The sequence below is a fragment of the Loxodonta africana genome, chromosome 3 (genome assembly GCF_030014295.1).
Source record: "Loxodonta africana isolate mLoxAfr1 chromosome 3, mLoxAfr1.hap2, whole genome shotgun sequence".
Taxonomy (NCBI): Eukaryota; Metazoa; Chordata; class Mammalia; order Proboscidea; family Elephantidae; genus Loxodonta; species Loxodonta africana.
Window position 1 is genome coordinate 22211245 of NC_087344.1, and position 22437 is coordinate 22233681.

Genomic DNA, 22437 nt, shown 5'->3' on the forward strand with positions numbered 1-22437 from the left:
ACAATGAATAAGGAAGACCGAAGAAGAATTGATGCCTTTGAATTGTGGTGTTGGTGAAGAATATTGAATATATCATGGGCTGCCAAAAGAACAAACAAATCTGTCTTAGAAGCACAGCCAGAATCCCCCTTAGAGGCAAGAATGTCAAGACTGCGTCTTACTACTTCGGACATGTTGCCAGGAGGGATCAGTCCCTGGAGAAGGACATCATGCTTGGCAGAGTACAGGGTCAGCGGAAAAGAGGAAGACCCTCAAGGAGGTGGATTGACACCAATGAGCTCAAGCATAACAATGATTGTAAGGATGGCTCGGGACCGGGCAGTGTTTCGTTCTGTTGTGCATAGGGCTACCTTGAGTCGGAACCGACTTGACCGCACCTAACAACAGCAACATCCCTTATTTGTTCTTTTATAAATATTCCTTACCAAAGAAATTTATTGCACAGTACTTAGATAAAATAAATTACATGTGACTACTTCTTAAAAAGAACAACCCAACATTGAGTAGATTCTGACTTATGGTGATACTATGCGTGTCAGGGTAGAACTGGGCTCCATTGGGTTTTCAATGACTGATTTTTCAGAAGTAGATCACCAGGCCTTTCCTCCGAGGTACCTGTGGGTGGACTTCAGCCTTTTGGTTAGCAGCCAGATGTGTTAACCATTTCCCCATGTGGGACTGCAGGTACTTCCTAGTGCCCTTTAATTAAAATGAATTTTTCCATAGAAGAAGGATATTTCTTATTGCATATGTTTCCCTTATACAGGGGACTGATATTTTGCACCTTCTATGAATTTGTTATCTTAAAGTATCCTTGCCATTCTAACATTCTTTGGCCGAAAATCTCTAAAGCTGGGTTGAGTACAGAAAAAGACGAAAAGCAGAGTAAACAACGAGGAAGGAGTTCTGAAAAGTACACTAGTGGGGTTTGCTACAACCAGGTAATTTTGCTGCAGTTATTGGGGTATTAAGTCTGTAAGTGTGAATACTTGTGAATTTGCATGCTTTATTGCAAATTTCTTGAATTCCAAATACAGACACAGCGCTGAGTGTCTGCTTACTTGTTTCCTTTTAACAATCCTCTTTTCTTTTTCCAAAAGCTGTCTCAGGTATATGGAGCCACAGAATCTAACAGGTGTCTCAGAATTCCTCCTCCTGGGCCTCTCTGAGGATCCAGAATGGCAGCCCCTCCTCTTTGGGCTGTTCCTTTCCATGTACCTGATATCTGTGGCTGGAAACCTACTCATCATCCTGGCTGTCACCTCTGACTCCCATCTCCACACCCCCATGTACTTCTTCCTCTCCAACCTGTCCTTGGCTGACATTGGTTTCATTTCCACAACAGTCCCAAAGATGGTAGTGAACATCCAGACACAGAGCAAATCCATCACCTATGCGGGCTGCCTGACACAGATGTCTTTTTTTTATCTCTTTGGAATTCTGGACAGTCTGCTTCTCGCCGTGATGGCTTATGACCGGTTTGTGGCCATCTGTCACCCCCTGCTCTACATAGTCATCATGAACCCCCACCTCTGTGGCTTGCTAGTTTTGCTATCTTTTTTCATCAGCCTTTTGGACTCCCAGCTGCACAGGTCAATGGTGTCACAACTTACCTTCTGCACAGATGTGGAAATCCCTCATTTCTTCTGTGACCCTCCTCAACTCTTTAACCTTGCATGTTCTGACACCTCCATCAGTATATTACTGTATTGTATGGGTGCCATCTTTGCTGGTGTTCCAATCTCAGGGATCATTTTCTCTTACACTCGAATTGCTTTGTCCCTTCTGAGAGTCTCATCTTCAGGTGGAAAGTATAAAGCCTTTTCAACCTGTGGTTCTCACCTGTCAGTCATTTGCTTATTTTATGGAACAGGCCTTGGAGTGTACCTCAGTTCAACTGTTTCATCTTCTCCCAGGAAGGGTGCAGTGGCTTCAGTGATGTACGCTGTGGTCACGCCCATGCTGAACCCCTTCATCTACAGCCTGAGGAACAGGGACATCAAAAGAGCCTTGCAAAGGACCCTTAGCAGAAAAGTCTAACCTCAATGCTTTGCCATCTTTTTTTTTTTTTTTGGCTTGTGGTTTGGGAAAGATGGCAATACCTAACAGTTGCAACCATAAATCTTAGATCTAGGTTACATAATTTTTGTAGCTCTCATAGGTTTCATGCTCAGGTTTTCCTGTGTGAACATTCCTTCCTTTGTCACATCTTTATGAGATAGTAGGAGTATTTTGGGATATGTCAGTCGGCATGATCAAATCCCATTACAGCTATGGAGCCTTCTGTAGTTTCTCACCTATGACCCTTGGCTTCCTGGTAAAATGGACAATTCTATTTTTATGTACTTGGAATCTTCATCCTTAATCATATTTCATGTCTATTACCCAGATTATTTTTGCATCTAACAGAACTGAGTATGCAAATTATGTATAAGCATGCATATGCCTGGTCCTGAACCTTGACTTCATAGTGGAATCACCTGGGAAGCTGACAGAACATTGATGCCCTGGTTCCACCACTACAGATTCTGATTGAACTGGAACAGTATGCAGCTTTAGGAAGAGATTTTTAAAGCACCACAGGTGGTTTTAACGGGCAGCCAAGGTGAGAACTACTCGTCTTCTCAGACTCTTCCTTCAAAGATGACTTTGTTCTGGGTCTTTTACTCCTCCTGAGCAAATGTTGAAGACCTCAGAGTGATCGCAGCTCACAAGGGGAAAGATATGAGAGAACTTACCCTAACAGCAGGTGGGTGATTTTTCTCAATATTCCTGATATTTCTTCTCATACCTTCTCCATCTACACCATGTTGTTGTTATCTGCTCTTGATTTGGCTCCCTGACACATAGTGACCCCATGCACAACAGAAGAAAATGCTGCCCAGTTCTGCATCATCCCCATGAAATATTGTTGATCAGACCATTGTGATTCATAGAGTTTTCCCTGACTGATTTTTGGATGTAGATCTCTAAGCCTTTCTTACGAGTCCACCTTAGTCTAGAATCTCTGCTGGACCTGTTCAGCATTTTAGCAATATGCAAGCCTCTACTGACAGGTGGTAGCTGCACATGAGGTACATTGGTTGGGAATCAAACCTGGTCTTCCACATGGAAGGGGTGAATTTTACCAATATACCACCACTGCCACTGTCCTGCACACCATAAAGTTGGTCATGTGTGCTTGTTGATAAGCAATTGTCTCCCTTTTCCAGATTCATCCTTCTGCACTTTACTCTGTGATGCTCGGGCCAGAGAGGGGAGGATCTTTAAATAATTGTTCTGATTTTCCTTCCGGCTTTATTGTTACACTCTTCTAATAATGATCACTAAATGTTACTACACCCTAATAAGCTCGACATTTTTCTTATATCTCTTTCCTTAGACCTTGGTGTACAAGCTTTTTTCTACAGTTACTATCTGTTTATTATGCATTGCTTCTTTTTGCCTTTCAGCCCTTGTATAACTATTTTACCAGTTTCCTGTATGAAATGCTCTTTATGGTGTTATCGCTTCTTTTATTGAATCCTGACTGATAAATTATATTTGGGGAGTAAAGGTATTTATGAAGTGTTTAAAATTGAAACATTACAAAGCATGCTTAGGGAAAAATGGTGGTTGCAAATGACATGTCCTGGTCAAGGCTGTACAGATGAGGATAGAGGTGATGGTATCGTATTCCAATTACTGTGGCTCTATTGGTGCACTACGATCATTAATTCACCAAGTCATTATGAATAAATTAAGTTTTATCTTATTTTTCATTAGTCTAGATTAGCAGAGGGTCATGTCTTCAGGAGAGGGGAGCCCCTGCCTTTCACTTGTAAGAGACTGATGAAGACTTTCCTGTGCTACCATGTATCCTTGTCTTTGGGCTCTTTCTGTGTTCTATTATATGGGTGTGCAATGTCCTTCAGACATTCCAAGGGAGCAATTTAGAATGCTCTGAAAACCTGCCCAATGAATAGCTGAATTTACCCTGTCTTTTATCACTGAGTTAAATCACCTACAAAATTTCCTCATGAGAAACTTTGATACTAGAGAATGGAATGCACTTGATAGAAGGTGAGGCCATACCTGTTCTTGGTAAGAGATAGCTCTTATTAAAAATTGGGAATGTAGTTTTCCGACTCTCTGGATATGGTTAACTACAATGAGAAGTTATGAGTCCCATCTACCTTTCGAACTAGGTTGCGTATCCATTTCTGCAAACCTAGGGATGGCCAAAAGAAATCTATGTGTCCAAGGTATTATTTCTGTTTGATATCTCATTGTAATCTCTCCTCACAGGTAACATTTTCTTCTTCATCTTTAATCTTCAAAACTTAGAATGAGTGATACTAGTTGATCAATGGTATGAACGGGGATACGACTGGAAAGAAATATGGCAGAGGTTCCTAATGGCAGTCAGAAATGGATGTACATATCTTTGGTATGGAAGAGGAGCCACAGGTAATAGAAAGGGTGTGGGATTTGATGGCACACCTCCAACCAGATCTTGGCTTACAAACTGAACACATTTGACAATTCAGAACTTCAGAGTCCTCATCATCAAATTACGAGTAATAGTGCTATTCTTCCAAGGCCATTGTAATAACTAAATATAGTGTTGACAAGATTGGATCAAATTATAGATTCCCATCAAATTGTAGTCCTTAGTATCACTTTAGAAAAGTGTATTTTTAGGGTGCATTCCAAGAATTCAAAAAGAACTTGATATTACAAATTGTGATTTTAGCTGTAATATAAAACATCTTTCTGTTTAACTTCATCTCTATAGTTATGGTAACAAAAGCACTCATCTGAGAGAGTGGTTAAGAGGAGGTAACCAAAAGTACTGATTAGAACAGTGTTTAGTGCATAGTAGTGGATCAATAAGTGGACACTAATGTAGTCACCATATGAACAGACCAACAGAGAAGTTCAACTAATGGATTTTACAGGGAAACTGATTTTCCACGTTAGCTCCTCTAACTCATTAGGTGTGTGGACATGGACTTGTTATTTAACTCTCAAGGCCTTTAATTCTTCATTTTCTATATTATTTATCTTACAGCACTGTAAGGATTAAGCAGATAATGCATGTCATGCATAGTAAGAATTCAGTAAATATAGATATCATTGTTGTTGTCTTCTACTGTAACACAGATGCCATTCAAATAAATTTGAAATCCATGTGTGCTTTGCCCTGGATGCCTGATGACCATTACAATTTATCTTTATACAACAAGAACTTGAGAAGTTCAAGGGCAGGGATTGGATATCATTTATATATATAATAAAAATCTACTGCATTAAGACCAGAGATTATTCCCATCTCTAATTTTTACAATGTTGAATAAGTTATTTATTATTTTATTTTAAAAAAAAGGTGAAGACAATTTGGCATCCATACATTCAGTATTTTTCTTCCTCCCGAAAATATTGTACCTTCCAGAGACCTTTAAGAACTTCTAAAGGAAGAAATCTATGGTTTGTTTTTGTTATTATGGACATTTGATTGGATCTGTTATTCATAATTTAATTGTATATGCAAGGATAAGAGTAATAGGAATAAAGGGTAGGATTTGATAAGTTCTATAAATAACATAGGGATAAAAATTGAGGGTAGATGGTCCTCAATTAGACATCTAAAAAGAGAATCCAGGAATGTGGTTTTTGGGTTTTTTTTTTTTTTTTTTTCTCTCCTTTAGGATACTCACCCAAAAAGAGAAGTGGAGAAAACATACACACACACACAAAAAAAATCTCACTTTTTACCATAAGGACACAACTTTCTTTGGTTTTCATACACCTGTCCTCTATATGCAGTTTTGGCAATGACTCTAGAATCTGATCCTCTCTTTCCAATATGGTTACTATCAAAATTTTGTCACTGTCCAAGGAAGCTAAAATATCTCAAAACTTATCCTCTACCTCTCCAATCCACCTCTACACATCTGCCATTTGGTGTCCCCAAAATTACCCCAGCCATTTACCCACACATAGGTAAATAACATTCTTTGGCCCATATTCAATTTCATTGGGTATATGCTCATATTTTCTTCATATCAAATAATGACAAGTCAATCTCAAGTTCTTCAGAACAGAACGTCTATACCCGTAAAAGGTGCAACACATCATCATTCTACTTTATTTACTAGGAAAAGGAACTGGATAAGACCAAAGCACATTAGGGTTGTGAACACAAAGAAATCTAAGGAAAACTACATTCTGGAGAGAAGTGAGCTCTTTGTAGTTAAGCAGATATCACATGCTGTGACTGGCCTAATGGAAGGACTCTGCCGGTGTCAACCAGAGGAGCTTCTGACTGCAAGAACAGAAGTAGCAATGTGGTGTTTGCAGGAATTCTACTATGTGCCTGTATTTCTTCAGGGAATGTTATCTGAGTGCAAACATTCTCCCAACAACCCCCAACTCCTGTATTCACACTCTTGTGGATAACCATCCTCTTGAGTGTGTGCTAGACTCAGTTAATTTCTTCCATCAAATATAATTTGGAAAACTATTGGCATACCACTTCCAACAATGGGGTGTAAAAAAATTCTGGCTTTCATCTTGCCAGCCCTATCCTGCTCTCACTTTTTACCAGTTAACTCTGGTAAAAAGTGAGAGCCACTTCACCCCGATGAAAGCCAAATTCCATGTTGCCAGGTGCATGATGGAGAGGCCCATGTGGTCAGAAGCTATGGGAGGCCTCTGATCAACATCCTCTGAGGAACCAATTCTGCCAACTGACACCTGAGTGACATGGGAATCAGATCCTCATCCAGTCAAGCCTTGAGATGACTGCAGCACAGGCCAACATTTTGAATGCAGCCTCCACGAGGTCCATAGAGGTATTTTGGTGAAGGATCAAGTTACCAAATATTGCTGCCGTTGTTGTTGTTAGGTGCCATCGAGTCAGTTCCAACTCATAGCAATACTACGTAAAAGAGAATGAAACATCACCCGGTCTTGCACCATCCTCACAATCCTTGTTATGTTTAAGCCCATTGTGGCAGCCACTCTGTCAATCCATCTCATTGAGGGTCTTCCTCTTGTTCACTGACCTTCTACTTTACCAATCATGAGGTCCTTCTCTAGGGACTGATCCCTCCTGACAAGATGTCCAAAGTATGTGAGATGTAGTCTTACCATCCTTGCTTCTAAGGAGCATTCTGGTTGTACTTTTTCCAAGACAGATTTGTTTGTTCTTTTGGCAGCCCATGGTATATTCAATATTCTTCATCCACATAATTTAAAGACATCAATTCTTCTTCAGTCTTTCTTATTCATCATCCAGCTTTCACATGTGTAGGAGGCAATTAAAACACCATGTCTTGGATCAGGCACACCTTAGTCTTCAAGGTGACATCTTTGTTTTTCAACACTTTAAAGAGGTCTCTTGCAACTTATTTGCCCAATGCAATGTGTCATCAATCTTCCCCTGGTCTAGGAGCTTCTGAGGCACAGGGACCCTGAGTTCAAAGGATGTGCTCTGCTCTTGGTGCTACTTTCTTGGTGGATAGAAGTCCTCGTGTCTTTCTGCTTGCTTCTCTCTTTTATATCTCAAAAGAGATTGCCTTAAGACACAACCAAATCTTGTAGATTGAGTCCTGTTTCATTAAAATAACTACCATTAATCCCATTTCATTAACATCATAGAGGTAGGATTTATAACACATAAGAAAATCACATCAGATGACAAAACGGGAGACAATCACACTATACGGGGAATCATGGACTACCCAAGTTGACATACTTTTTTGGGGAAAATATTCCATCCTTAACACCCATATACGAGAAGATACAAAAAGTTCAAAGGCAAAGAAACATTGTAACACAACAAGTCTTCATCAGGCTGTTAAAAGGGACAGGCAGGGAAACTCTTTTGGTGAAGACATAAAGCTTTGCTAACCTAGACTGATGAAAAATAAGATAAAATTCAATTTATTCATAATGACTGGGTCAGGCTCACCTTTGTCTTCTAGGTGACATCTTTGCTTTTCAACACTTTAAAGAGGTCCTTGCAGCAGATTTCCCCAATGCAATGCGTCCTTTGATTTCTTGTCTGGTGCTTCCTTGGGTGTTGATTGTGGATCCAAGTAAAATGAAATCCTTGACAACTTCAATCTTTTCTCCATTTATCATGAGATTGCTTATTGGCCCAGTTATGAGGATTTCTGTTTTCTTTATGTGGAGGCGTAATCCATATTGAAGGCTGTGGTCTTTGATCTTCATCAGTAAGTGCTTGAAGTCCTCTTCACTTTCAGCAAGGTTGTATCATCTACATAACACAGGTTGTTAATGATTCTTCCTCCAATCCTGAAGTCCTTTTCTTCTTCATATAATTCAGCTTCTTGGGTTATTTTCTCAGCATGCAGATTGAATAAGTATGGCGAAGGGATACAGCCCTGAGGCACACCTTTCCTGACATTAAACCACAGTGTTCCCTTGTTCTGTTCAAATGACTACTCTCTACACTCAGCTTTGGCAATGACTAGAATCTGATCCCTTCTTTCCACTAAGCTTAAAATTATTTTTTTTCCACTGTCCAAAGGTGCTAAAAGCTCTCAACACTTATCCTCTCCCTCTCCAATCCACCCCTACATGACTGCCATTTGTTTTCTCCAAAATTACACTCAGCCATTTATCCACACATAGGTAAATACCACCCTTTTGTCCATATTCAATTTCACTGAGTATATATCCAAGTATTCTTTAGATCACCTAATGACAAGCCAATCTCTGCGTTCTTCAGAGCTCAGAAGCCTTACCCAGGTGGCCATATAGATAACATGTAAATGGTACAACACACCATCATTCCATTTTTTTCTACTGGGGAAGAAAAAAAATGCTAGATAAGCCAAAAGCACATTTTATTAAAAGTTTCAAGAGTTCTGAACACAAAGAAATGTAAGGAATATTACATTCTGGAGTGAAGTGAGCCCTTTCTAGTTAAGCAGAAATCAGAAATATTCGTTGATTTTGGTCACAGAATGGCTGCTGCATGACTTGATGTCAATGGAGGACCTCTGCTGACATAAGACAAAACAAGGAGGCTTATCACGGCTGCATGGCTGGGAACAGCATGGCGTTGTGTGCAGAAGTGCCAAATGTAGAGGTAGATCTGCCCATATTCCAGTTCTTTCACAGGGATTTTTTTTTTTTTTTTAGAAGATGGGTTATAACAGGTTGGATACTTTGCTGGGCTCAGAGTCCAACCACCTGATAGAAGGCAAGGGCTATGTGGTGGGTAGCATCTAAGACTCTCCAAATGACACACAACTCCTAGTTTTCATGCCCTGGTGCAGTTTTCATGCCCTGTGTGGGCAGGACTTAGTGACTCACTTCAAAGAATAAAATATGGCAGAAGTAAAGAAATGTCACTGTAGTCTGTGCTGTAGACAAGATATACATAGAAGTAGACAGAAAGCTCCTTAGTTATACCCTGTAACACTCTTACAAACACCAGATTTACTTGGTTGGTTACCATCAGGAATAAGTACATCAGCTAGATCACTACTGCAAGGGATAGTAATATTCTTAGTCTGCATCCTGATAGTATTAGACATAATAAATTTATCTTCTGTTGTCTTACTCACCTAAAAGGCAAAAGAAGGCTTCGGGCTGAAATGCTGAGGTATATTGAGTCTGCCCATTTTGGCAATGTGATTGATGAGCACATTGCTCTTACTTAAGATCCTGGTGAAGAACTAAATGGTATCCAGCGGAAAATCAGCATGATGAGTTTAAAGAGTTTGCCATGGCTGCCATCTAGGAGTTCAACTAAGTCCAGGTATTCATCTCCGATGTGCTACTTCCAATCTCCAATCAAAAGGAGGAAATGATTGAGGAAATAATATTGGAGCCGTTACTCCAGTCCTAAAATGTGACACAGCTGGAGCTGAACTCACAAGGACTCATAAGGACACATCAACTGGGACGTGAGCTATAAAGACAGGGGCCAACCACAGATTAAACCATCAATTACTCATATGCAGGTCCAAGTTGAAACTGAAGCAAATTGGAACAAGTCCACAAGAACCAAAGTACAGCCTTGAATATATCTCACCTGAATTTAGAGAGCCTCTCAAGAATAGATTTGACACATGGAAAACTAATAATCAAAGACCAAATGAGTTATAGAATGACATCAAGGACATCACACATGAAGAAAGCAAGAGGTCATTAAAAAGAGAGAGAAAAAAAAAAGACCTAAATGGATGTCAGAAGAGACTCTAAAATTTGCTGTTGAACTTCAAGTAGCTAAAACAAAAGTAAAATATGATGAAGTAAAAGAGATGAACAGAAGATTTTGAAGGGTGGTTCAAGAAGACAAAGTAAAGTATTATGCTGACATGTGCAAAGACCTGGAGATAGAAAACCAAAAGGGAAGAACACGCTCAGCATTTCTCAAGCTAAAAGAATTGAAGAAAAAATTCAAGCCTCAAGTTGCAATACTGAAGGGTTCTACGGGGAAAATATTAAATGATGTAGGAAGCATCAAAAGAGATGAAAGGAATACACAGAGTCACTATACCAAAAAGAATTGGTTGATGTTCAACCATTTCAGGAGGTGACATATGATCAGGAACCGATGGTACTGAAGGAAGAAGTCCAAGCTGCACTGAAGACATTGGCAAAAAACAATACTCTGGCAATTAATGGAATAGCAACTGAGATGATTCAACAAATGGATGCAGTGCTGGAAGTGATAACTCATCTATGCCAAGAGATTTGGAAGACAGCTAGCTACACGACCAACCCACTGGAAGGGATCCATATTTATGACTATTCCCAAGAAAGGTGATTCAACCAAGTGTGGAAATCATGGAGCCATATCATTAATATCACATGCAAGCAAAATTTTCCTGAAGATCATTCAAAAGCAGCAGCAGCGGTACATTGACGGGGAACTGTCAGAAACTCAAGCCAGATTTAGAAGAGGACTTGGAACCAGGGATATCATTGCTGATGTCAGATGGACCCTGGATCAAAGCGGAGAATACCAGAAAAATGTTTACCTGTGTTTTATTGACTAGGCTAAGGCATTCAACTCTGTGGATCATAACAAATTATGGATAACATTGTGAATAATGGGAATTCCAGAACACTTAACTGTGCTCATGAGGAACCTGTACCTAGAGCAAGAGGCAGTAGTTCAAACAGAACAAGGGGATATCGCATGGCTTAAAATCAGGAAAGTTGTGCACCAGGGTTGTATTCTTTCACTATACCTATTTAATCTGTATGCTAAGCAAATAATTTGAGAAACTGGAATATATGAAGAGGAACGGGACATCAGGATTGGAGAAAGACTCATTAACAACCTGCATTATGCACCTGACACAATCTTACTTGCTGAAAGTGAAGAGGACTTGAAGCACTTACTGATGACGATCACAGACCACAGCCTTATTATGGATTACGACTCAACGTAAAGAAAACGAAAATCCTTGCAACTGGAGCAATAAGCAACATTACGATAAACAGAGAAAAGATTGAGGTTGTTAAGGATTTCATTTCACTTGGGTCCACAATCAACACTCATGAAAGTAGCAAGCAGGAAATCAAAAGACCCATTGCACTGGACAAATCAGCTACAAAAGACCTCTTTAAAGTGTTGAAAAGCAAAGATGTTACCTTGAGGACTAAGGTGCTCCTGACCCAAGCCATGGTGTTTTCAATCTCCTCATATGCATGCAAAAGCTGGACAATCAATAAGGAAGACCAAAGAAGAATTGATGCCTTTGCATTTTGGTGTTGGTGAAGAATACTGGATATGTAATGGAGTGCCAAAAGAATGAACAACTCCATCTTGGAAGAAGTAAAACCAGGATGGTCCTTAAAGCAAGGATGGTGAGACTAAATCTCACATACCTTGGATGTTATCAGAAGGGATCAGTCCCTGGAGAAGGACATCATGCTCTGTAAAGCAAAGGGCCAGCAAAAAAGAGGAAGACCCTCAACAAAGTGGATTGACACAGTGGCTGCAACAATGAGCTCAAAATGACAACAATTTTGAGTATGGTGCAGGAATGGGCAGTGTTTCCTTCTGTTATACATAGGGTCACTATGAGTTGGAACCAACTCGATGGCACCTAATAACAACAAAAGCAACCACCATCCCTGGCTTTGGTGGACATCAAGTTTTGATAAATGTGTGCTTTCTAAATGCACAAAACCATAGCATCATTGAGCCCAAACATGGCACTAATGTAAAATAAGTCAATGAGTAAACAATAATCTTTAAGAAATGCTGCTTTTCTATTATGCATTTTATAAAATTTATTTGCATCAATGTTAAATCATCTCAGAGAAATAAGGCACTGAGTCCACTTTATTTTGTTTCCATTCTGTATTGCCTTCAGAAAGTGTGTTAAATATATTTATCATTCTAAATATTTGTAAAGCCTTGTTTTCTTATCAAATCAACCTTTTTACTTACAGCTGAGGCATTTAGGATCAGGGAGGCACCAAAGCCATATGTGAAACTCAGCTATCTTGTGCCTACTTAAGAGTTTTTCAAGCCAATCCTTCCTGGTAAGGAGATTGCAGTTCTCCTCATTTCAGATCCCTGGTGGCAATTCAGGTCTTCATTTTTCTTGGAACATCGCAATATGATTTAATTTGTGAAAATAGAGAATCATATGGAAAACACATGGGTAGTTTGCACATTTATAAAAATGTGAATCTTAATTGACCTTAACTTTTGAGGTAGTTGTAAGAAATTAAATTAAATTAAATAATACATATAAAGTGCTTAGACCCATGGTTCTCAATGCTAGTTGATCATTATAATTACCTATGGATCTTTTAAAATATGCTAATGAACTGGCCACAGCCAAGAACCAATTAAATCATATTCTCTGCATGTGAATTCCCTGGTCATCCCAAAGTGCAGCCAGGATTGACAAACATTATTTTAGAATATTGCCAGGTACTTAGTAAGCACTCCAATAATGTTGCATGTTATTTTTATCGTTAATACCCACTCCTTATATTGTATTAAATTCTATATTAAAAATAGAATCTTTGAATAGTGTTTGCTTTAGAGTCCAAATTTTATTGGCACTTTAAATATTACCCATAAAAACCGGAATATCCTAGCTACCCCTGCCTAATCCCAATCCTCAGCGTAGTTGTCTGACAAAGGCAAGTACTGTCACACATTTGGTGGGTACATTTCCTTTCAAATTTTCCATAATATTACCATTGACTTAAGTATCCATAAACATTTTTTTTGAAAATGTACCTAAATACTATCATACCACACACTTTGTCTCCCAAGAGTCCCCAAATACTGTACCATTGAGTTTTAAGTGTTCCTGTGAAGTACACACATCTTTTTCAAACACTTTAAATGATGCATGGTATTATCTGAGAGAGGGACATCATTCTACTTGCCCATCTCTTATTGTGACAATCCTATGAAAATTCTTGTGCCATTCTTCACATCACACATGTGAGAATTTCTATTTAATGTGTGCTTGGAGCGTAGTTATTTGAAGCATAAAAATCAGTGCATATCTAAATTTACTATCAATTTTCAAAATTTAGTTATGTAAAAGAAAAATAAGACAATCAACTACATATTCTTTTTGTCAAGGCATAGAATCACAAATATTCATGAAGTTAGTCTACTAATGTCATTTCATGATAGTTCCAAATGAAAATATCATCCTGTATACCCATTGCCATAGAGTTGATTCCGACTCAAAGCAACCCTGTAGGACAGAGTAGAGCTGCCCCCATAGAGTTTCCAAGGAGCACCTGGTGGATTTGTGCTCCCAAACTTTTGGTTAGCAGCCATAGCACTTAACCACTGTGCCACCAGGGTTTCCATCATCATGTGGATAGAGAATAATATTCCCACATCTCAGAATTCAGTATGCAGTAAAATGCATTACTATTTTCAGAAAACCATACAATCTACAAAATTTGAACTAAAAAGTAAACTGTAAACAATTTAGCCCTTTGCCTTAATATATAAACCAAATTAACCAAGTTGTAAGAAGAAGAATCATTCATTCAGCCTCTTTTTGCTCATCTGGAACCAAAGCAGGTTCGAAAAGAAATACAATCATTCTGCTCTGGTTAAGGGAATAGAGGACTGCAATGCGAATCAGGACACCACGATCCGAGTCCAAATATTTCAGACATTACATTTGGAGTGCATGTAAATCTCTCAACCTCTCTGAGCTGGATGTGGGGAGAATAACACCCATCCCTAGGATAGGTGTGGCAGCTAACAAAGGTTTGGAAGTTAATACATATTTGGTCATTGTTTATTTAATCAGAATTTGAGTCATTATAAAAGTCACATGTTTATTGATGAAATACAATGCCACAGAATATTTAATGTCCTTTTATTTGATTATACAATAATGGTAGATGCCTGTCATCTTCCAGGAAAATTGATCATAGAATGCTTTGAAATCTTAAAAAATGTTCAAGGTCCTCACTATAAGTTATTTCCCCCTTCTCTTTCTTCTTCTCCTCCCCCCATTTTTATGAAAATCTCCACAATTTTTTAAAAATAATTGAATATGTACATCCTATTAAATGAACAGTAATAGGCCCCATAGAAAGCCCATGATGTAGATGCATTCATGTCCTATTTTTTCTTGTCTCTAGTCTTACGGGACAACCCGGGAGGGATGAAAGCTCAGTGTGTGAACTCCATACAGCCTACCTTCTATTCAGCTTTGTTGTTGACATTACTGTAGCCTACTCTGTGTCATGCATGGGATAGGCTTTGGAGATCACAAATGAACGAAACTCAGTTGTTTCCTTCCACGTGTTCAATGTTTGTATAAAAATGAAAATAAACTGTTCTATTAGGGATTAAGGAAACCCTGACGACATAGTGGTTAAGTGCTACAGGTGCCAACCAAAAGGGCAGCAGTTCAAATCCACCAGGTGCTCCTTGAGAACTCTATGGGGCAGTTCTACTCTGTCCTATAGGGTCTCTATGAGTTGGAATCGACTTGATGACAACGAGTTTGGTTTTTTTATTAGGGATTCAGGGAAAACCAAACCTTCAGATACAAGATATTTCAGTTGAATAATATGAATCTGAGCCTAATAATATAAATAATAAAAATTTTTAAAGATCCCTGTCTCCTGGAAGTGAAAAGAATAGGCAAGCTCCCCCTGAGAAAAGGAATTCATTTTTCTCTTCTTCCTCATCCATTATTATTAACAGGTCCTCGGAGAGTGTGATAACATGGACTCTTTTGGCTAATTATGAGCTCTGGGCATTGAGTTCTCAAGACCATAGGCTCAAGACTATAAATCTAAACATTATTTTACTATTACTACATGCATCCATCATATATCAAATCATAAAGGTAGTATTCATTATCTATTTAATAATTATTCACTGAAGTTGTACCAACTAGATATCAACTCAGATGACAATATAGGGGCCCGGGGGTACTAAGAACCTGCTCCATGGTACACGTTTCATAAGTAGAGCAGACAGAATTCAAAACTAAGTTGTCAGTATCTGAGGTACATGCACTAAGTTTCACTCTGTTGCCCTACACTCCAGGAAGTTTTAAGCAAAATTCCAGAGATTTTAATCAAAGACATACCTAAGGTATACCTTTTAGCTGATTCCAGTTTCCTAACTACAAATACAATCTAAGACTCTGAGATATGCCTCCCTTTGAGACTGAGAGGGGTTAAATGCAAAAAATGGAAGTGGATAGCTAAGACAAAATCCAGGAGCAAGGGCAAGAAAGAGGCCTTCCCAGAATTATCATCTGCCAACTCTTTCTGTGATCCCCTCCTATGATCTCAGATATCCTTCCTATAGTCGATACAGCAAGGGGCACCCTCTGGAACAGCACAAAGAATAGTTTACAGTGACCAGAGAAATGGCAGGCAGGTCAACTGAGGAGAATATGGTCAGGTGCCCTGTGTCTGGAGTCAGACTGTGCAGGTTCAGGCCTGGCTTCACCCCTTCCTAGCCCAAGACCTGGTACAACTTCCATAAAAAGGCTGTGCTCCTGCCCTCATTTGTAAAATGTCAATAAAGTATGCTGCCCTTTGTGGAAGCTGGTGGCACAGGCGCAAGAAATAAGTTATGTGGAACTTTTAGGTCAAAGCCTGACACTATGAAGCCCTCAGTAAAGGCTCCTGATAATGTAGTAGCATCATCATCCTCACCATTATTATCACCGCCCTTATGATCATTTTGGAGTCCTTGGATGGGACAAATGGTTGACACTCTCAGTTGCTAACTTAAAGGTTGGAAGGTCAATGTCATGCAGAGGTACCTTGGAAGAAAGGCCTGGTGATGTACTTTCAAAATATCAGCAATTGAAAACCCTATGGAGCACAGTTCTGCTCTGAGACACATGGGTCACCCTGAGTCAGAATCAACCCAATGGCAACTGGGGGTGGTGGTGCTGTTATTTGTAGAACTTATCAAAATCCACCCATTATTTTATGGTTTTTAATCTTCCATATATTTTTAAATTGAAAAACATTGACGAGGTTAAATATTTGTAATAATAAAAACCAATTCTCTCGGGAGTTAATAGAAATCTGTATAGAAGGGCTCGTAGACCAGCCAATACTGGATGTATTGATATCAAAATGTCTTCACTTATTCTTGCGAATCAGTGAATAACTTATTCAAAATTGAATAAAGTGTAGATATAACAAATCTATGCCCTAAGCTAGCTTTTGAGTATAGAGACCAACGATCTTCAGCCCTGCCCTAAAAGTGCTCAAGGTCTCACTGTGCAAAGATGAAATTATAAGGTCTTCTGTCGGGCATCCAGCTTAAAGCACAGTTGGACTATCAAAGTTCCTCATCAGTGAAGTTGACTGGAGATTCAGCTTAGTGGTAAAAGGTAGGGTAATCGAAACTAGTTACTGCGCAGATTTTCAGAGCCCACATTGCTGCATCAGGAGCTCTGTGTGGCATCTCTGAATGAAAGATGAATATCCGTGTAGTGATAATCAGAAGGAGCCCAGAGATGCATTCACCAAGACAGAAGACAATGAAGCATGGTTACAAAGTGGAATTCCAGGGAGGCTACAACTAGAGAGATAAAAGAGCTCCCTTTGCTGAGGACACGAACTTTTGCTATCTTAAACTAAAAAAAAAAAAAAAAAACCCAGTGCCGTCGAGTCGATTCCAACTCATAGCGACCCTATAGGACAAAGTAGAACTGCCCCACAGAGTTTCCAAGGAGCGCCTGGCGGATTCGAACTGCCAGCCCTTTGGTTGGCAGCCGTAGCACTTAACCACTACACCACCAGGGTTTGCTATCTTAGAGTAATGAAAAACAGATAAAGTTTAATTTTGTCATAAGGACTTTGGTGACTTAATGATCCTCAGGTACCATGAAAGTCACAAAACAACTGGAAATATGATCTCCACCTCCAACTTCAATTGTACACCCTTTTCCAGGTCATATCATTTACAACCATCCTTTTTCCTACAAACATTTGTAAGCTTCCAATTGCAGACACATGACAATATATCTTTATTCTCCACGTGACAATTTATCAGTCAGGGTTCAATGAAGAAGAAAGAAACACTAGCTCTTTCTAATGAAGATGATTTAATATAGGTAATTATCTAAGTAGCTATTGAAAGACTGACAGACATAAAAGAAAAAAAGTGGTAACAGAGAGAAAATACATGCAGGAAGCAGCAACCACACCAAAGGACAAGGGGAACAGTGAAAAGGTTGGGCTCATAGTGGGGGAGGAGGTGGTCATCTTTATGGACAACAACTGGAAGAACCTGACAGGAAAGCCAGATGGAAAACCAGAGCAGTGATGTGAGGGTTTCCACACTGGCATCGCAAAGTATAGTATAGAAAGGTGAGTTTGGAGCAGAGACAAAAGAGCTAAATAACCAGCACATATGATCAGCTCTATGGTATAGGGTCACTATGAGTTGAAACTGATTCAACAGCACCTAACAACAACAGCATGAAGAAATGTTAAGAGGAATACTGAGAAAAACCATATTGCCTTTTGCTACTGTAGGTTCTCTCATATCTTCTCCCTTGTAAACTCTGATGACTTTAAGATCTTCAGCATCTTCACATATTAGAAAAAAATTAAACAATGGTTTCACTAAGATCAATAGTCTTCAACCTTGGCTGCTCACTAGTACCTACCAGGGTGCTCCGAAAAAAACATCCAACTTACCCCACACTCTAAACAAAGCAGATTCTCTGGTGTTGGAACTCTGGTATGAGTGTTTTTTTTTTTTTTTTCAAACATTTTATTGTGTTTTAGGTGAAAGTGTACACAGTAAATTTGGTTTCTATTTAAAAATTTTATACAACTTGTCCATGACATTGGTTGCTTTTTTCACATGTCAACATTCTCGTCGTTTCCATTATTTTTGTTCTGTTTCCGTTGATCTATCTTCCCTTCATTGTTTCAGGTTAAATAGCGACAATTTGACCTCATATAGTTAATTATTTAAGGGATCAGGCATGAGCATTTTTAATGTTCACAAGATGATTCCAGTATGAGCCATGATTGAGGGCCAGTAACAAACATCATCACACCTGAATTGTACAAATAAATAAGATAGATATAAAAGTATAGACATAGTCGTGAACAGTGGAAAGGATGGAGGATTGTATTTATTTGAAGAGACTTGTCCCTTTCCCAGGCATAGATGGTAAATATGGAAAGCTCTACAGATGTTATAGGAGTCAGTTGGGCAGGTATTATGATGTATGACACATTGCAAAACATTACTCAGTTCCCCGAAAATGTGCCAAATAAACAATATAATATTCTGATAAGAAACATCAAGAGGAATGAAATCCATGGGAGCTACACAAATTATGTGACCAAAAGAGTATGTATTGCAGCACTATGTCTTTGGTTTTCCCACCAAAACTAACATACACAGAAATAAAAAAAGCCACAGGTCTTTAAAATATTCTCCTGAGGAGTCTCTGCAGGGCTCTCTTAATGGCTGTATTCCTCGGGCTGTAGATGAAGGGGTTCAGCATGGGGGTGACAACAGTGAACATCACTGAGGCCACTGCACCCTTCCTGAGAGAAGGTGAGACAGCTGAGCTCAGGTATACTCCAATACCTGTTCCATAAAATAAACAAACGACCGACAGGTGAGAGCCACAAGTGACAAAAGCTTTTGCCTTACCACTCGATGATGGGATTCTCAGAATGGAGGAAAAAATTCGAATGTAAGAGAAAAGGATCCCTGAGATTGGAACACAACCAAAGATGGCACCAACCTAATACATTAATATAGTGTTGGTGGAGGCATTAGAACATGCAAGGTTGAAAAGTTGAGAAGGGTCACAGAAGAAACTAGGGATTTCCACATCTATGCAGAAGGTAAGTTGAGGGACCGTAATGCAGTGTAGCTGGGAGAGAAAAAAGCTGATAAAAATTGACACCAGGACCAGCAAGCCACATAGATGGGAATTCATGATGACTAGGTAGTACAGGGGATGACAGATGGCCACAAACCGGTCATAGGCCATCATCGTGAGGAGTAGACTGTCCAGACATGCAAAAAGATATAAAAAAGACAACTGAATCAGGCAGCCTGCATAAGAGATGTCTCTTTGGTGTGTGTAAGTATTCACAAGCACCTTTGCGACTGTGGTGGAGGTACAGCCAATGTCAGCTAAGGACAGATTGGAGAGGAAGAAGTACATGGGGGTGTGGAGGTGGGGGTCGGAGATCACGGTCAGGATAATAAGTAGGTTCCCAGCCATTGTGACCAGGTACATGGACAGGAACATTCCAAAGAGGAGAGGCTGCAGTTCCGGATCCTCTGAGAGGCCCAGCAGGAGAAATTCAGAGACACCTGTAAGATTCTGTGGTCCCATGTAGCAGAGACACCTTTTGGGAAAGGAAAAGGATTGGTAAAAGGAAACAAGTAAAAGGGCACCTGGTTCTGTGTTTCTATTTTAATTCAGGTAATTCACAAGTAAAGGATTGACACTTAAGGACCATACAGCACATTCAGTAACATTTCTCAGTTGTGGCGAACCCATTCTTCCTAGAACTCTTTCTCGTTGGTTTCCCTGCTATTCATCCTTTTGTATCCATACCCACTTTAGAGATACTCAACTGATGAATGTTAGAGAAGCAGGAACATCTAGAGACACCAAATCCACACAGGCAGGAAAATATCATCCCGTCTTAACGGAGGAAGCATATGGAATAAGAAATATCTTTTTCCATTTAAGAATAAAATCAGTCTAATTAAAGGAAATTTTTTAGTTTTTTTAATTAAAGGATGGAAATACTGGAGGTGTAGTGGTTAAGAGCTACCACTGCTAACCAAAAAATGTCGGCAGTTCAAATCCACCAGGGGCTCCTTGGAAACTTATGGGGCAGTTCTACTTTGTCCTATAGGGTCACTATGAGTCAGACTCTATAGCAACTTATTTGGGTTTTTTTGTTTTGTTTTGTTTTTTAATTAATGGACACTAAAATGTTCTAAAATGTATTTCATCAAAATTCAATGCAATAAATTCCTTTGACCTTCTTTAAGCTTTCAAAATACACTGTATTTAATTTTTTTTATTGACGTGGAAAATGTATTAAGCATTCCCCCCCCCAAAAAAAAATCCTTTGAATTATTTATAAACACCGTATAAGAACTATGCAATAAAAAGTCTGCCTTCATTTGTTTGGATGTTCAACTACTGACAGCTCTTAAGCCTAACCCTCCCTGCCTTCTGCCCAAATCTGAGCAAGCTGATAAGACAGCCCAGGTGCTGCCTCTCTTGGCACTGGCAATAGGTTCAAACGGGGCAAACCCCTGCTGAAGTGCTAGAACCCTCAGACCAGATCCAACTCCTAATCACACACACACACAAAAAAAAATTCCTTGCCAGGAACTTTCTTTGCTCTCTTAAGCCACAACTGAAACCATTTTCGGAGCCTGCCAAGGTGTCCCTAGACAGTCTTCTTTTTTAGTAGTAAACCTTTTCATCCACTCTTAGTGTGCGTGAGCTCATCAGCCTCAACATTTGGGCCAAATCCTGGGTGGGTGAGAATCCATCCTGACTCTCTAGACTGCGGAGTCTCATTCATCTCTCTAGTCCTACTGGACACCCCTGGAAGGAAGGAAAGCAGAGGCAGGAAAGCACCCACTATGTGGGCAACAGATTGACAACACTTTGCTCCTGTGAACTAAAAAAGTAAAAATATTTAACAAAAATTTCTTGTTTCTTTACCTACACTTTGCCAAGTGTGTGTATGCCTTGTTGTTAGATGCCATTGAGTCGGTCCCAACTCATAGTGACCTTACATACAAATGAACAAAACACTGCCCAGTCCTGTGCCATCCTCACAATTATTGCTATGGTTGTACCCAGTGTTGCAGCCACTGTGTCAATCCATCCTATTGGGGGTTTTTGTAGGCTCTAGGGAAGCAGAAATGAATGAGACTCTGTCATTTCCCTGCAATCACCCCACCTAAAGGACCCACGTAGAGAAATAGCAGGTTGTGTTAACAGGTTAGAATATTGACTAGGTGCCCTGTGAATGGAGTCTCACTGCCCAGATTCAAACCTGGATTCACTCCATTCTACACCAAACTTGACTAAAATATGTAAAATAACTGTGCTCCATTTCTCACCTATAAAATAATAATAATCTATGCACTTGTATCTTGGGGGAAAATTTTGCAGATGAAATTTAAAAAGCTATAAAACACGTAACTCAGAGCCTGGCACCAGGGAACCCTCAATACTGTTTGGCAATGTTATACTTACTGTTCTCATCATCATCATCCTCAATTTCAGATAATTTAGAAGTGCTTAGAGGACTTTTTGAAACAAAACAAAACAAAAAAAAATTGCAGATGTGTCGATTCCAACTCATAGCGACCCTATAGAACAGAGTAAACTGTCCCAAAGAGTTTCCAAGGAGCCACTGGTGGATTCAAACCACCAGCCTTGCAGTTAGCCGCCGAGCTCTTAACCACTGACTGTTTAGAGGGATTAATTTCCTGTTCTGGTGGAAGCAATGTTCTACAGAAGCTAGAAATAGTGGTGCAGCACAGCAGAACTCTGAAGGTGAGTCCTCAGATCCTCATGAGTACAAAAGACATAACTTCATAAACGTTTTAGTTGAAATTTTCCATTTTGGTTCCACTTCTTGCTATCCCAACTGTGTTGTTGGTTCTGATGATGAGGGAAAAATGCACTTGACAGTCCCTACTGCATTCCTGTCTCCCTCAGCACTCACTGGGTTGCATGGTGTCTCTGATGGGTCATAGTGAAAGAGTGTGGATCCACTGCTCCCCTCCTGCCTGGTTAGAGATGAAGGCTGAGGCTCCTTCATCAGGAATGACAGGAAGACAGACTCAGGCATGGGCTTCCTGAGGTGAACAATGACAATGGCAGGAAGAGACACACATATGTAGTCTGCTGGACTGGGACAGTGACTCTGAAGGGCTGGAGACACAGGCTA

At 39.6% G+C, this 22437-nt stretch overlaps 1 protein-coding gene and 1 pseudogene across 1 annotated transcript; one reads left to right on the top strand and one right to left on the bottom strand.

Annotated features, from left to right (window-relative positions):
* The first annotated feature begins 743 nt into the window (after positions 1-743).
* LOC100671054 (olfactory receptor 7E24-like) lies at positions 744-2040 on the top strand. Its single transcript, XM_003422911.3, has one exon. It carries the CDS (start codon positions 1114-1116, stop codon positions 2038-2040), a length of 927 nt encoding a protein of 308 aa, XP_003422959.2. The 5' UTR covers positions 744-1113.
* A 16537-nt stretch (positions 2041-18577) lies between these two features.
* Positions 18578-19888, bottom strand: LOC111749303 (olfactory receptor 7E178-like; annotated as a pseudogene).
* Positions 19889-22437: the final 2549 nt, after the last annotated feature.